The following is a 16,280-nucleotide window of genomic DNA, read 5'->3' as shown; positions in this document are numbered from 1 at the left end:
TCTAAAATAAGCCTAAAGGACAAGAGGTCCCTGTGTTTCACTGCGTGTGTTATTTGGGTCTTTGAATGCACAACCTTCTCAAAAGGCCAGACTTTATGCTCTTTAAAATGTAAGGCCATCCCCACCAACTGGGGATGTAAGTGATGCAACACTGAGAACTTCCTTAAACAGGAAGGACCTTAGCTGTGAAGCTTCACGATTTAAATAAAGGGTACACAGAAGAGGAGGAAACGCACAATGTCATTTGGTGTGTCTGGTTTTTAGGTTAGCTGAACAATATGCTTTGAATAAGTATAAATGAAGAAAGAAATGAATGAATGAATGAAAACTTCTGAAAATGCTGTCTTTCCCTCCCACCTGGATGCTCCCAGTTTGTCATGATGGAGTTCCACTTAACAGCTAGGTTGTTGGTGTAATTTATTAAAGGGAAAACAAAATAGCATGGCTTATAGAATAATGACTTACTGGGACTTGAATTTCATAATTCCAGCTGTATCTGCCCATAATAAAAATGCCTAATTCCATTTTCTCTTGCCCATCCCTAGCAATTAAACTCCAGATGATATGTGTGGCAATGCGCTGTATACATCTAAAAATAAAATTCCTATCAAGGCACTATATGAGGAACCCACAGGTTCTGGTAATAAAATTTCACTCGTGAAGCAGATGCCTTAGTATCAAATGGCAGAATTTGTACCTTTTTATTATATAACAATACTTTCAAACAGTACACTAGTTACAGAAACAGATTCATTTTCTATTTAGCTTAATGGCTTAAAAATTTCAAACTGAATCAACAGGTCTTAATTGCCAGGCCAAGAACATTCTTTTGAAACTTCAGCTTCAGTAGTTTGGAGAAATGAGTTGACTACCACTGTACCCTTAGACAAATTTTATTTTTTACCTCATCTGCTAACATCTCAAGTTATCAGACTTTGCTACAATAAAACCCCAGTTTTCATACTCTGCTTATTATTGAATTATTTTGTACTTCAAGTTTGTTTCGTAATGAGCAAGCCAGAAAATATTATTGTACCCTAGGTTAACACACCTGAGCACCTGTGAAACGAGTGAATTCCCCAAACGGGGTTACTTGCAAACGTTAACGCTAAGAATCAGCGACCCTACTTGAAACTGCTTTCTCGTGGCAGCTAATGATAAAATGATAGACTTTGCCAATCGGTAGAATGAAAGCCATTACAATATTATTGTAAGTATAATCCAGGAGGCATATTTAGAATGATATAGGCTGGGGATGATGAAGCTGCTGCAGACAGGCGCTCTTTCTCGGATGATATCAAAGTAATTGCTCCAAAACGGCATTTTCTCCAGGAAAAAAAAAAATCCCTAGATGGTAACAGCAAGTGGTAACAGTGACAGTTTTTGTATGTGTGTGAGGAATATACCACAGGGGTCATTTTTTGAGAACACTAAGCCTTTCTAATAGGAGTCCATGTTTCACAAAGGAAATGCCTTTTAATCACTATCGTTGAAAACACTGCTGATGCACAGCGGCAACACCAAGACATTTCTTTACACTTTGCTACCAAGGGGCTTCACTAAGAAATGCCCCTATTATTCTGTTCCACTGAATACTCCAAATAAATATAGTGGCATTTAATACACGCACAGGTCCTCTTCGGATTACTCTAGAAGGAATCACTTATGTATCAAGTTTCAACCTCAGGAGCGTATTTATGATTAATTCTGCAGATGACAAAGTTAGACCAGACAGATAATAGGGGCTGTCGCTAAGCGACTTAAATAAAATTCTTAAAATGTTCTTTTCAAAAATGAATTTGCACATTCCTTCAGAATTGAAATCTGTACTTCTCACTGAAACTCACATCCTTTTGTCAACCTTGAAATTCTACAAAATGCAGACTCTTCTGCACTACCTTAATTTCTCTGAAGAGGGAGTATAAGCTCAAGCAAAGCATAAAACTCAAAGAGCTAAGCACCTACACAACAGCTGCAACTACCGGGGGGAAAAAAAAGAAAAAGAAAGAAAGAAAGAAAAAAAAGAAGTCGGTATCATTCACATGCTACTGTTTTGAGATAAAATAATTGAGTATTTAAAACTACAAATTTTGCACTGCATTTTACAAAAGCCCTTATTCCTTTAAAATGAGCACACCCCTGTACACAAATACACCCTGGGACAGTGAAGATCAAGCCTGAGAATCTCATGCTATTGCTTTGAAATGTGACTTTATGTTCAGTTTAAGAATTCAGTGCAATTTATTTAAAAAACAAAACAAAGCAAGTGTCTGTCAACAGCCTGACAGAATTTAATCTGCCTTAAGAAAATACAACTTTGCTATTTTTGAAGAGACTCTTCATTCCTTTTAGGATTATTGCTACATATTCTGAGAGGATCTTACTTAGCCCTCCAAGTTTTATCGGACTTTGATTTATGACTTTCAAACAAAAACTTCAGAATTGTTTGAAATCAGGAAAACACGCCTTGAAAACACAGAAATTATCAGTGACTGGGGGAAAAAAACGAGAAAATTCCACCATGTTAGACAATAAAATGAACAGTTCAGTCAATGAAATGGAAAAAGTTTAAAAAAATGGTCTCCAACTAAATATTAAGCCAAGCATTTATATTATTCCACAAACACAAAATAAATTCACAGTCAAGCCACACACTGTGAAACAAGTTTTTATAATTTCAAAATGCATGCAGGCCTGTTAGAATTCTCTTTAGGTAAAGCAGCCTTCCGGCAGCTTCTTCGATTTCTTAATAATTAAACCAGTCAGACAGAGTCCAAGACTTCGCACCAAAATGTACTCTTCAGTGAAAGTGATAAAATAGGTTCCAAATAACAGTTTCCTGAAATGTATTTCTCCTTTCTCAACGAATGAGGCCAGTTTTACACTAAATGCTATTGTTACAGTTGTGGAAACCTTAACAAAAGTCCTGATAAATCTCAGCAGGTGAAATTTTGAAAACTTGGTTTAAAATAAAAATACACATGGGATGGGGGGAATATATATCATGCACACCACCTTAGAAGAGCTTGCTCAGTAGAATAATCAGACAAAAGGGGCCAGGCAGGCATCTCTATTGAGGAGGAATCTAGGTGGTTTCTTCTCAATTGAGCGCTTGACACATAAATCCTTTTCGTGGTAAAGATAATCCCTAAAGAGCTCACAAATATGCAAACCTTTCCTCTAGAGTTAACTTTGTGTTTTTCTTCTCCCTTACATTTCTTCTCACTTTATATTTAAAATACACATACCAGAAGTCATCTTTTTAAGGGGAGCAGGAGTAGGTTTCCCAGCAGAGAGGAGGATGGAAGAGAGATCTCATTATTCCAAAATTCCAAACAAAAATACAGAAATCTTATAGCAAACTCCTGAGAGGCTGGAATGCCTAATGGTACAGATGTTGTAAATGTGTGTGAATTTCATATGCCTTTTGAAATATTCTTAATAGAGTAAGAGCCTCCAATAAAAACTTTAAAATATAGAGATTCTCCTATGTTTCATAAGCAGCAATTCACAAAAAGCATAACCTCCATAGCCTCTAACTGCAAACTGCAATGCAGAGGATAGGATTAGTTTTCAAAGAAAGAATGTATATGCTGAACTTCTGAAGCTTCTGGTTTAGTAAATTCGGTATTAACTGCACAAAAATATACGCTCTCTATGACGAATATTTTCTCAACCTTCAAGGTGTTCCCTGGCGTCAGGTTACATATTCTGTGTAAATTGTGTGAATAATACTTCCGTCCTACTGGGGATGATTTAATTGCATTATACTTCATCTTTTTTCTGTCTATACATTTTTATAACTAGTAAGCATAAGTTTAATATCCAAACTTCATATTTCAATATTTTTCATTGGAGAATGGGCACCCTAAGTTTAAAGTTAACTATTACGAGTTAACCAAATATTGTAATGTAAACACCTATAGTTATACTTTTCACAAAGGATCTACCTCCCCAAGAATGAACCTTGATGAGGCCCCTCCTTTTATACATTATCACATAATTGGTTACTCTAGAATTTCCTACAAAGGAAGGAGTCCAGGTCGCTGACACTTAGTTCATTTTAAAATTAATATATATTTTAGTTTAATGTAAGTTGCATTATCACTCAAGTTAAAATTTTGCTGACATGAAATAGCATCACTGTGATATATGATCACTTTCAAAGTGATGGGGGAAATTATATATTTTAAGTACTGACTTTTCAAACATATAATTTCTGAGCCTCTAGGAAGGAAATAAACAATTACCAACTTCTCTTTTAAATTTTGATTTCCTCAAGCATTTGAGAAAAAACATTTCCTTCCTAAAAATTTTTTAAGGTATGAACTCAAGATCATTTTTGCTACCTTCACATATGAAGGTTTTTTATATAATGTAAAACACACGGATCACTTAATGCCATCAGCATTATCCAACTTTCCCTGATATTTTCCTAACAATCTCTTCTGTAAAAACCAAAACCAAAACCAAAAACCAAAAACCAAAAAACCAAAAAACGAAAACTCATTTAAACATTAAGATTTTATGTTCTTTAAGAATTCTTCTTTAAGAAAACTGGTAAACCTGGTATCTCATATACATTGAACTTGTATTTTTCAAGTCCATCTAAAGATTAACTCATCTCTAAAATTTTTCTGGGAGTGCCCAAATCTTATTTTAGAAGTGTTACTATTGTAGAGATTGTTGTCCTTAGGATCCATGTGTCCAGAATTATTCCTGATCACTTAATACAAAGTTTGCCAGATCTTCCTGATTTAGCAAACAACACACAAAGGAAAAAAAAAGTCAATTTAACATAAAAAATAGACTTTACTGAAAAGTTCAGTTTGGAAAAATCACTGGTGATAAGACAGGTCATAAACTATTTCTAAAGATAAAACTTCTTATTTCTAGAGAAATCTGAAGTTCCAGGGATTCCAACTGGGGAAGACAGTGACACTGTCATTAAAGTTTTAAAGCTCGATTGGAATTGAAGACAAATTTTCATCAGCATTCCAAGTAGAATGGTTGCAGTTGTTAACAGTTTCTGGTTAAATGTATATCATTTCATGCATTCAAGTTATAAGAAGAGGGTACTTTTATGTGTTTCCATATTGGTGGGCACAATAAAGTCTCTAAAAGACCATGTCTTTGAGTTTTTTATGTGTGTTTGGAAAAAACATTTTAGAATGACATAAGGTGAAAATTTTTTGCTTTCTAGATTTTAATGCTTCCATGTAAATTTCTAAGAATTATGGATCCTTGTCCCCCCAAAATGTGATTTAATGGGTATATTTCTCTCTGTATGAATTCACGATTCAATAGGTGTGACTATTAGGCTATACAAAGATAGAAACTATGATGGAAGAGCAGTAAAATCGAAAAATGTCAAGTTTAAGATATACGATTTAAAAAAGGAAACCAAAATGTAGAAATCAAACAAGAAGTTCATGTGCAGATCCAAGAAATCAGAGAGTGGTGAAATAAATTCCGGCATCAACAAAAAATAAAGCTTTATTATTAAACTCTCATCAAAAGATGAGGGTTACAAGAAACTGGTAGGTGCCTGAAAAGAAGAACGTACCACCCATCTGAACAGAGAACACAAAAATGTTCTGCAGTACTCAGCAGGGCTCTTGTGGGCAATTAGTTGTCATTTCACACAGCCTTGCCTTTAAACATCACCCTAGCCCTAAGTACAGGCCTCTGTGGTCCAGAGGGACAGAATTCCTTCCCTCTATTGCGCCTGTGCAAGGCGACCCCTCAGGATGGTTCTTCCGCCATCCTATCACTGTCATGCTTCTTCAGTGACTTGAGGTCTCTAGATGCAGTGCACAGCCCAAACACATTCAAGGATCCTGCCAGATCCATGGCGTGATGTTGGGCCAGGCTTATGTTTCCTCTCTCCCACAGATGCTGCAGTATTTTCAAAAACAGGGCCAGACAAGCCTTGCTCTCATTTCCTGTGAAGATCCAGCCTAATGGCGACAAAAGAGGTCCAGCCTCTGTACTCTAGTAAGGTCATAAATAATATCTCATTACAGATGTTACAGTTTAAATTTTCTTTCTTTTATGTCAAGGAGGAGAAAGGGCCCATTTCAAAAAGAAAAAAAAAGTGAGTTCACACCACAGATTGTGACAGATTTATTACTATTTATCACGGTAAATATGTATTGAAGAAAACATATAAATGTCTTTAGCTAGTCATAATCACTTGAAAAGAAACCTTTTACTATCCCCAGTTTCTTATTATTTGTAAGAAAACTATTCATACATACCGAAGCAAGTTTTAGAAATATCTTACCAGGTATATATTAATTTGAGCTTAAAAAAAGAAAAAAAACATGGCAGAGGTCTAAAAATACCGGAGCAAACGTGTTACAGTGACTATTGCGGACCATCTCTTTAGATCAAATTAAAATATATATTTCGTGCAGTGGGAAGGCACATGGATCTTGTTATAAGTAATAAGCAATCCAATGCATGCAACGAAGCTAATATAAACTAAGTCACATTATTGCTATTAAAACAGAGCAGAGATTTTTTTTAAAGTAATGACAATAAATAGATGATTGGATTCTGAAATCGACCAAACTTGGTTACTCTTCTTGCTTAAAAAAAGAAAAGTCAAAAAAATCACAAGGATAAAATATCTATTTCAACTGAATTTTCCTCCTTGTCTTTAAAAAAACAGGCTCTACTTATGAGAATGTTCCTTAAGGACCATTAAAACATTTAGCCAAGATAAATTCTCTAAGAAGAGTAAATCTTAAACTGACCATCAAAAGCCAAAAATTAAATAATACAAACTAAATTTCCAATCCTAGATCTACTGCGAAGAAAGGAAAGATACCTTTTTATTTCTCAACATGGACAACATATCAAAAACACACAAACTGTCAAAATGGCAAAGAAAAAACTGTATCCGTGAAATTTTCTATAGCGGCCAGTTAACTCTAGGAAAATACTTAAAAAACTTACAGTGAAGTAGGAGAGATTATTATTGACAATGATTAAGCAGACAGATAATATCTAAGGCCACACCAAAACACTCCTTAGAAATTGGGTAGATTTCTGCATAATTTTAGCACTGGAAAAAACAAAGTTTGTTTGGCTATGAGGCATAAATAAGGTTCTATAGCTTCAAGTTTTACATGGCTTTAACAGCACGCAACTATTCCATCATTTCAGGACATCTGAAGGTCCACTTATTGTATTCAATACTGTCCGTATTAGGTGCAGGCATGTTTTAAATGTCAACAGCTGTGAAGACTGTATCATTTGAGGTTGTCATAAAAGCTATTAAAAGCTAAAGTTTCATCTACATTAAATCCACCACCAACTTCAAGCTTAAAATATGCTTAGAAAAACCTGAAGGGATATTGGTCAATTTTAATACAGCACAGAAATTTAAAGAATAAACCACTCAGTACATTTTTAAGTGACTTATTGGTAGTCCAAAGTGACTATTTTATACACAATTGGCAGTTTTATTTACACAATATTTTTCTGTATTTATGGATAATTTTGTGATGCTTCTTCAACATTACCAAGTCTATGATAATCAGCATACAAAATTTGTGTTTTTTTCCTGATAAGACTCACTCTGATATATTCACTTAATAATTTTTTGGATGAGCTGAACTGAAAGCAAGTCAAATACACAGGTGTTTGGGTTAATCTAATCTTAGCACATTTGCAAAACCTATTATTCTCCTAATTTATTAAAAATGAAGTAAAACTAATATGCGAGCATCAATTGGTAATATATTTTCAGAAACCCGAATACCATTTTATTTTAGAGGAGAAGAACTTGCAATAAGGCTTATGAGCATTCTTTTCAAAGAATACTAGTGCCCTACAGAACACAGAATTAAATTAAATTAAATCAAAACTATGTATCTCTCTCTCTCTCTCTCTATATATATATATGTATATATATATACATATATATATATTTACAGGAAGGAAGGAAGAAAGGAAAAAAGAAGAAGGGAAGGAGGAAACAAGAAAGGGGGAGACTCATATTCTTGTTCTATGTAAGGAGGAAATTACTCAAAGCAATTTGCCTACTTACTTAGGCAAAGACTGGTTTTAAAGAAAATTAAATAAAATCATGTAGGAACTCAGATTTGAAAATATACATAAGAATTGAAAATAAGATATCGCATTTAGTTGGGATCACAACCAACTTTTGCTACGCTGGAGCCTGGAGGGACCTCACCAACGCCTGAGTATAGCTCCAGGTAGTAAAAAGACCCAGAATGCTCTTGGTTACAGCTGGATTCTTCTAGTTGTCACCTGGTATTCCAGACACAAATGGCTACTGATGCAGCTACCTTTGCAGTATTTATTCAGTAACCTCTCTAGAAAATAGAGACATTCTCTCTGCACTCTGGGCTGAAACCCATGTAAATTTTTCCTAAATCCTCTCCACAAATCTCCTTTCGCATGCAAATCCATAAATCATCATAATACCGACAAAGAATTTAACCAACACATGAAACTAATACTCATTCTCTTGAAAGCCCTGTACAGGTAAAACTCCTCGAACTTCAGGCACCTTTTCAAGGCTCTCTTCAGAGCTTAAACTGCTGAATATCAACACAACCACCCAGTCTTCCAGGATACACAATTAATCACTCCAACGTGGGTCAGGTGGCTGGACGTGCAGGTCATTCCTACCTCATCCCCAGTCTAGATAAACACGCTGCTCTGGCGCATGGAACCTCATTTGCTCCTATCTCCCTTGCATCAATACAAAACAGAACAAAATAAAACAATATACAAAGCAGAAACAAGCAGTACTTACTGAAGATGGCAAACCTGGAGGAACTTTTCGAACTTTCTTTGTCTGCACCTCTGAAAGAAAATGAAGAGGCTGTGAGGTCCCCGAATGCCTATTTCCCTAACTAAAACAGATTAAACCACGAAGCCATTTAGATTAGACCAGATTTTCTTAAATCATTACCTTAGCAAAATGTCAGTACTGCTATCATATTTTATTCTGGCAGAAATCGAATTCTGCCTTTTTCATAAAAATCAAGATATTTAACTTTTTTTAAGCTTTGATTTTTTTTTTAAGTTTCCTTATATGGGCAGCCAAGAGAAAACAAGAAATAAGCATACACCAAAATAGTTCTCTTGCTACTAGAAGTTGTTAACATACCCATCCAATGTACTACTGGGGAGGGGTGGTCACGAGCCTGACATTTGAGCAAAATTTTATGGTTTTGGGGGGTGGGGTGAGAATAGGGTGAGAAGGATGGCATCAAAAAAGAGAAGAAGAAAGAAAAAGACTACTACTAATCACTCAGGCATTCAAACAGAGGAATACCTTACCCAGGGCACTACTGTGAAGAGGCCTCCTTCGGGGGTTATTGCTAGAATACTGATAATACTGGGAACCAGGTTTGGTGGGCGACAGGGTTCCTGGGTTGCCCATATCCATGTCACCTCCAAGGAGACTCTGCTAAAAGGTTCAAAAGGGAAAACAAACATAGAAGGTTAGTTTTTCACATTCACCACCCCCCAACTGATTGTTAGTACTTAAACCACGGCAATAAAGAAAACAGCATCTGCCGAGCTGCAACAATTAAAACACAACCAAACAAAAAGAAAAAGAAAAGCAGTCTAAGAAGCTAGCACGAAGTTTGTGATTTTTCAAATTCTTTGCTTTTGAGAGGAAGGTAGAAGGTGATTCTCTTGAAACAGTACTTTCATCTTAAGACGACTCACATTTTGATTGTTTAAGAAGAGGGCGTTTGTGTAAGAGTCATGTTTTCTTCATCTACACTTAGGCTCATATCTGGGAACTATTCATGCCCTTCCTTCGCAAGAACTCCAGAAGAATCTGATTTTTCGGATGCACACAACTTCCCCCGACTGCTCACGTTGGGGGTGAGGGTAGGACGCTCCCCTCCACTGAGGACTCTGCATCGGCTCGGCATTATCCCCCACGGATTTACACAGCACCCACAGAAGAGAAAATGCCAGCAGAACCGGGAGCAAATTCAAATCTCACGCTAACTTCCAAAATCATAGAAATAGTAGGCATTCTAAGCGAACAGGAACAAATTAGAATGCCCTCTTGAGGACTACTGGAAGTTAAAATACATCCCCACAGATTAAACATTTACCTGAGCACTAGAAAACTTTCACAAATACCATTAACTTATCACAGTGTGATAAATGACTAAACTTTCAAAAATGATGACACACGAAAGATCATATAATAATATTACATTTTCTAAAAACTACATAAAAACTTACCCATAATATATAAATCGCCTGATTATACTCTGCATTGAACACATTGTTCTGTTAATTAGTCTGATATGCAAGAAAACAAGTGTAGATACTACCATTTATATTAAGAACAAATTTACTATTTAATAAAGAAATTTTAAAATTAAGTACTAAAAATCTAACTTTATCGTTACTTGTAATCAACTTTTACTGACTGAACTAATTACTGTCCTTGATAAAGTACAGAATGTGTTTTCCCTAATCTAAATTCTAATCACCATGTCACTCACAACAGACTTAGGGATGCTTCACTAACACACTATTCACATGCAAAATACTCTAAATAGGCCAATTATGACTCTGCCCCTGTTCCCTGGTTAACCCGCTGAGAACTGAAAAATTTCACAAGGCAGTCACCAACTAAAACAAAGAGTCCTTGTTTTAAATTAAGACAGTCTTTTTGATTCCTAAATAGCTCAACAAAGTGGCATGTCTTCTAGTGAAAGCAGTTGGTCAAATATGACCCATAAGCTGGAAAATCAAAAATTCAAACCTCCCCTTTCCAGTGCCATATAGCTAAATATCATAAAGAGAACCTCTCTGTTCCAGGGATTTTTTGTGAGTGCTGGATGAGTAATAAAGGACTAAACAGCTACTGATAAGTTTGCCTTCACTGTTTCCAGTTTAAGACTTTTCCAAGGGATACATAGTCAACATTACTTTCGAATAAAACTTTAAGGAGGAGATTTTAGTTTTGAAGCTCATTTTGAGCAAAAATTCATTGCGAGTATCTTCATATTTGCCACATAAATACCAGATAAAACCAGGTCATTTGCCAGATAAAAATATGACATCCGCATGCTCAATTACTGCCTCTTCCGAACTTAGGATATCAAAATGCTACCCAATGACAAACTAAAATACAGAGCTCTTTGTAATAGTTTTCTATAAACCAGGAATAACATCTATAACCAGCATAACATCAAATGATTTCTTTATCATTTTACAAGTGGCATTCAACAATTTTAGAATCTCAACCTGCAATTTCACTCTTGGTAAATCTTAGTAACAAAATCTACATTTAAAGCCCAAGTTTTCTTTGAAATTTCCATCGATAAAGCTGTGAATGATTTAAATCACAGCCTCCTCACAGTCTGGTAAATTTACAATAAGCCTCCCTTTCATGAAAAGAGGAGCTTGAAGGGGACATTATTGATAACTTTGTATCTTAGGCAGACATTACTCCTCTGCCTTCATTTTCTTTTCCTAAAATAATACAAAATACTCAAACAAGGACTGAGCAGATAGGTTGAAATGCCTGCTTGTCTTCCTAATGAGCTTAACCAGTGCTTAATTCTTGTTGGTCCTGGTGGCAAAGGTTTCCACTCCCAAGAAACTAGATGTATTCAATAGGTCAACATAAAAACAAACAAGCTTGCTGTACTGTGTTTTAGCAGCATTCACAACAGAGCTGTGAAAAATATAAAATGATAACTAGAAGATCGCTAACTGGCTGTGGCTGACCTTACTGTTGTTAATGTAAAAGAAAATCCTTTCACGGGCCAGTTGTAAATAAACCATGCCCCCAAACACTTGCATGCGCAGCACATGAACTATGGATAGTGACACAGAACTAAGACCAGATAGCACTTACATTTGGTGGCTCATGCTAATCCTTTTTTTTTTTTTAAACAAAGCACATTCCTGTTTCTTTCTTTTTAGACCTGTTTGTTCCTTTTTCTTTTTCTCTCAGACAATAGAATCATTCTTCTAAAGCAACAAAAATAAGCATTTCCTCACACTTAAGGGGGCCCTAATCACCCCCCTAGGGAAAGTTAAGATAAAAATATTGTGTTCTTATTGTAGAGTATACTTGTAAAATGAACAATAACCATTTACTATTGTTTGGCCTTTACGTCACACATTTAACTCTCTTTAGCAATGAGAAAGATTAAAAAAAATTTTCCACTGGCTAAAAAACCTGAGTTTGTGAACTTAGAAAGTTAATGGCGTTCAATTCAACAAGGTAAATTGAATATGGCACAAAGTGGATAGGCATTCATTTACACATGAATTCACCTGCATGGTATACATACACACACACACACACACACACACACACACACACACACATTAATGCTTAATTTAAAAGTTAAGTTTGAAAGCTAAAGTCTACTTTCAAAATGGGCAAATTCATCTTTGCCTTAAATAAGATTACAAAGGTTTCAGGTTTTTCACATTGTGCAAGTTCATGCTCTGCGGTTATGCTGGGTCCCAGTCGAGAGCTGCCCGAGTCTGCCAGGAAACACTGGAAGCAAGATGTGGCATCTCACTGAGCTAACCTGTAAATCTTAAACCCATAGTTTATCATTTTCTTTAACTGTCTGCAATGTGAGGAGACGAGCCCTTCCCCTTATTCAGTCCTTACTTTCTTCCAAAGACAAACAATTTTAAGACTTAAAATACTGTAACCAAATATTATATGTGTGTGTGTGTATGTTTCTATATATATATATATATATACATGCAGCATATATATGTGTATATATGTGTGTATATATATACACATATATATATGTGTGTGTGTGTTGACTTTGTGAACTGGGCTTAAATATTTTGGGGTCCACACCCCTACAACTGATTCTTCAGCAGTAAGCTATTCCCCACCAGAGCCACTCAAATGCCAAATGCAACATTCTGTGAGGGTCCTTTTTCCATTAAATTTTTGTTGTTTGTTTTATATCAGATCTGGGTCTCAGTCTAACACATTCTCAACACTGCCCCGATTCCCTTGGTGGTGGGGGGGGGTGGAGGGAGCTTTTTAACATCCTTGATCAACCACTGAACTTTGCTTATGCAACCAAGAATGCAAACCATGAATTAAACTTGAGTAACAGAAAAGCAGCATATATCTCAAATTAGATTTATAACTGAATGGTAATCAAAAATAGAACTAACTGCTTCAAGCTTAAATTATCAACTTTTTTCTTGTTAAACTAAAATCATCTTGCTCTGAACTATTATTTCCTTTCAGTCAGCACTTTAAATGTAATGGGTGGGTGGTACATTTCTAAAAAGGAAGATTATATTTACCCTTAATTATAGATATGAGTGAGATCAGAGTACGATGAATGCTGCTTTTTGGCTTATAATTAATTCATCTAATAGGTGAATGACCTTGAATTTCAGAGTTGGAATTGGGTAGGGGGGGGAGAGAGAGAGAGAGAGAGAGAGAGAAGAAGAAGAAGAAGAAGAAGAAGAAGAAGAAGAAGAAGCAGCAGCAGCAGCAGAAGCAGGAGAAAAAATAATCTCGGGGGAAAAGCAAATGTGCCCCTGGTTTCTTAGCGCTTTCTCTGATTTTGCGTCACTCCCATTACGTTGTGATCCGATATCAGACACAACATCTTGGGGGGATGTTGTAGAACAGAGAAAAGCAGTCTCAGATGAAACCAGATTAAGCTCCTTTTCTGAACTATTGCCAAATGCTTGTGAGTCTAATTCATGTTTGGGTATTCTAGTACTCACACAGCTGCAATTCCATTCTTTCATCACAAACCTAAGTGATGTATAGTGGCTTTGTATGGCGAACTGACTCTATAAAGCCAGGAATTTGGGAAGGCTTTACGTTAATATGGAAATAAAATTCTGAACCACTATAAAACTTATGAATGCTGGATATTTGTATGGGTACCTAATAGACTTTGCATTACTAAGTGCAAAATATACATTGAACAAAATTACCAATTATATTTGTTTAAAACGCATTAAAAAAAATCGCAATGGAGGTCATTTCTCCATAGTGAATTCTGCACAGGATCGGATTTTCAAAGACACTGCTGAATAAGATTCCTAACAGCCATGGGGAAGTTTTTGCAAATCCCTGTCGAATAGCTGCTGCTGAATTTGCCATTTTGACCACAGAAGGGCCATTGCTGACTTACTCTAGTAGCAGGAGGGGGCGATAATTTTGCTGCTGTTGGCACTTACTCCGCAACCCAGAATATATCTCACAGCGAAGGGCAATGAAGAACACAGTATTTCCACCTGTGTCCACCTCTGAACTTCAAAGCTCAAAACTGAAGGTCAGTCTTTGGACAGTCTCTATTCCCGAGAGCAGAAGGTCCGGGAATGCACCTTCAGAGTTTATTTTGAGTTCAGTCTTATGCTTGGTTTCAGCAAAATAGAACTCTGGAAAGTTAGAAGGATAAGATGGCAAGGATAACTTGCACAATCAGGGACTTAACAGATTGTCATCGTGCTGTGGAGAAATGTAAATTATTGAAATTATCATTTAGCAAAGATTTTTCTTTTAGGGACTTCTGGTCAATGCTTTTTATTCTTACTCTGAACGTGCAAGGCCCATTGTAACAAGTCAGAGGCAGAATCCAAACCTCTCGAGGCGCCTGCGTGGCTCAGTGGGTTAAGTGGCCAACTCCTGATTTCGGTTCAGGTCATTATCTCTTGATTTCAGCTCAGGTCAGGATCTCACGGTCGTGAGATCGAGCCCGGTGTCAGGCTCCATGCTGACAGTACGAGTCTGCTTGGGATTCTCTCCCACAACCTCTCTCTCTCTCTCTCTCTCTGCCCCTCTCCTGCTCTTTCTCTCTCTCTCTCTCTCTCAAAATAAATAAACTTAAAAACAAACAAACAAACAAACAAAAAAACCTCTTAAGGAAAGAGGGAGGGCCCTGAGGTCAAACAGATGGGAATGCACCCTAGCTCAGAAGCATAAAAGCATCGTGACTAGGGGTTAGTTACACAACCGCTCTAAATCCTATTTTCCTCCTCTGTAAAAAGGGAATAATGAAAGCTCTAATATAGAGTTATCAGGAGCAGATGAAACAACATATGTAAAATGTCCTTTAGAGAGATGGACTCCGACACAGTTACCGTCCTATGTCCCTCCAATTCATGGTCTTATATTACAATCCACTGATGACTCTTTAAATGATTCCTCAAAAGTTGTGAATGATTGATTGGCAGTGAGGTCTTCTACTCTCAGAAAATATACACTGAGATAATAATTTAGAGAAATCATCATTAAAAAATGAAAAAAAGTCAAATATTGGGGTCCACATAAACAGTGATGACAGCCTCATGGCCTAGAACTACACTGGCAACAAGAAATGGCTAGTTTTGACCCATATTGAATAAAGAAACTGGCCAACAATCAATCTTGATAATTTCAGCTTAAGTGGCCATTTTCCTGGAACTGCCACAAGGATTACTTCAATGGCTCATTTAATTTTGCTTTCGCAAGCGTGAGCAAACTGCTACTGTTAATTCAACTATACGTGAGACCAAAACTAGTCGTACTAATATTGCACAACTAGATACGCAAAAATAAAAAACGTATTTGATAAAATTTTATCACTGTGATGCTAAATAAATTCAAATTCTTACTACTGCAATAGCCACTGATAAATACCTTAAACAGGTTCAACTTTGTTTTTCTGTTTGCAAGGCCAACTACAGGCATTTAATGAATATTATATGATATTTATCAGGAATAATTTTTCAAAAATTTGTACTGCCCCATGACATCACAAAAAATAAATGAATGAGGAATATGCATAATCCCCAAATTCAATTGACCTTGAACAAAGTTATTTATTTTCATAGTGATTATATTTCACCAAACATTAAAAATTCAAGTATATTGTCTTTTCCTATAAAGAAACACAACACCTTATATTTAAATGTTATAATGTGATGCAAAGGTTGCCATAGTAACCATTACTTAATGTATAGCAGAGTAATAGTCAAGTAAAAAACTCATGCATTTTGGAATGGAAATTACAACTGCCCAAGGGTTGGTGAGATTTATGCATTCACCTATTTGACCACCTCTCGAATTAAAAAAAATACATTATTTATTGTATACAATAAAGTGAGGAGGTCTTGCAGTGGTTTCTGAAAATCCATTCTAGAATCCCGAGTCATCTATTACAGATTAAAAGGAGGATTTTTTTTGTTAGTGAGAAGGTAGAAATTTAGCAAAAGAAAACAGGAAAGCAATCAGTAACCTACAATAAAAATGGATTTGAAGA

The 16,280-nt window shown here is 36.0% G+C and overlaps 1 protein-coding gene across 9 annotated transcripts in view; it reads right to left on the bottom strand.

Moving 5' to 3' along the window:
• Nucleotides 1-16,280, bottom strand: part of TCF4 (transcription factor 4) — a 243,940-nt gene that overhangs the window by 113,005 nt on the left and 114,655 nt on the right. For all 9 annotated transcript variants that reach the window (XM_049619967.1, XM_049619973.1, XM_049619975.1 and 6 more), the window contains 2 exons: nucleotides 9,325-9,454; nucleotides 8,795-8,844 (listed from right to left, as the gene is read on the bottom strand). In XM_049619967.1, the coding sequence (XP_049475924.1) occupies nucleotides 8,795-8,844; nucleotides 9,325-9,454 (180 nt within the window). The remainder of the gene's footprint in view (nucleotides 1-8,794; nucleotides 8,845-9,324; nucleotides 9,455-16,280) is intronic.

Source organism: Panthera uncia (genome assembly GCF_023721935.1).
Source record: "Panthera uncia isolate 11264 chromosome D3 unlocalized genomic scaffold, Puncia_PCG_1.0 HiC_scaffold_8, whole genome shotgun sequence".
Classification (NCBI taxonomy): Eukaryota; Metazoa; Chordata; class Mammalia; order Carnivora; family Felidae; genus Panthera; species Panthera uncia.
The sequence above is the reverse complement of the archived record's forward strand: the minus strand, read 5'-3'. Positions and strand labels throughout refer to the sequence as shown.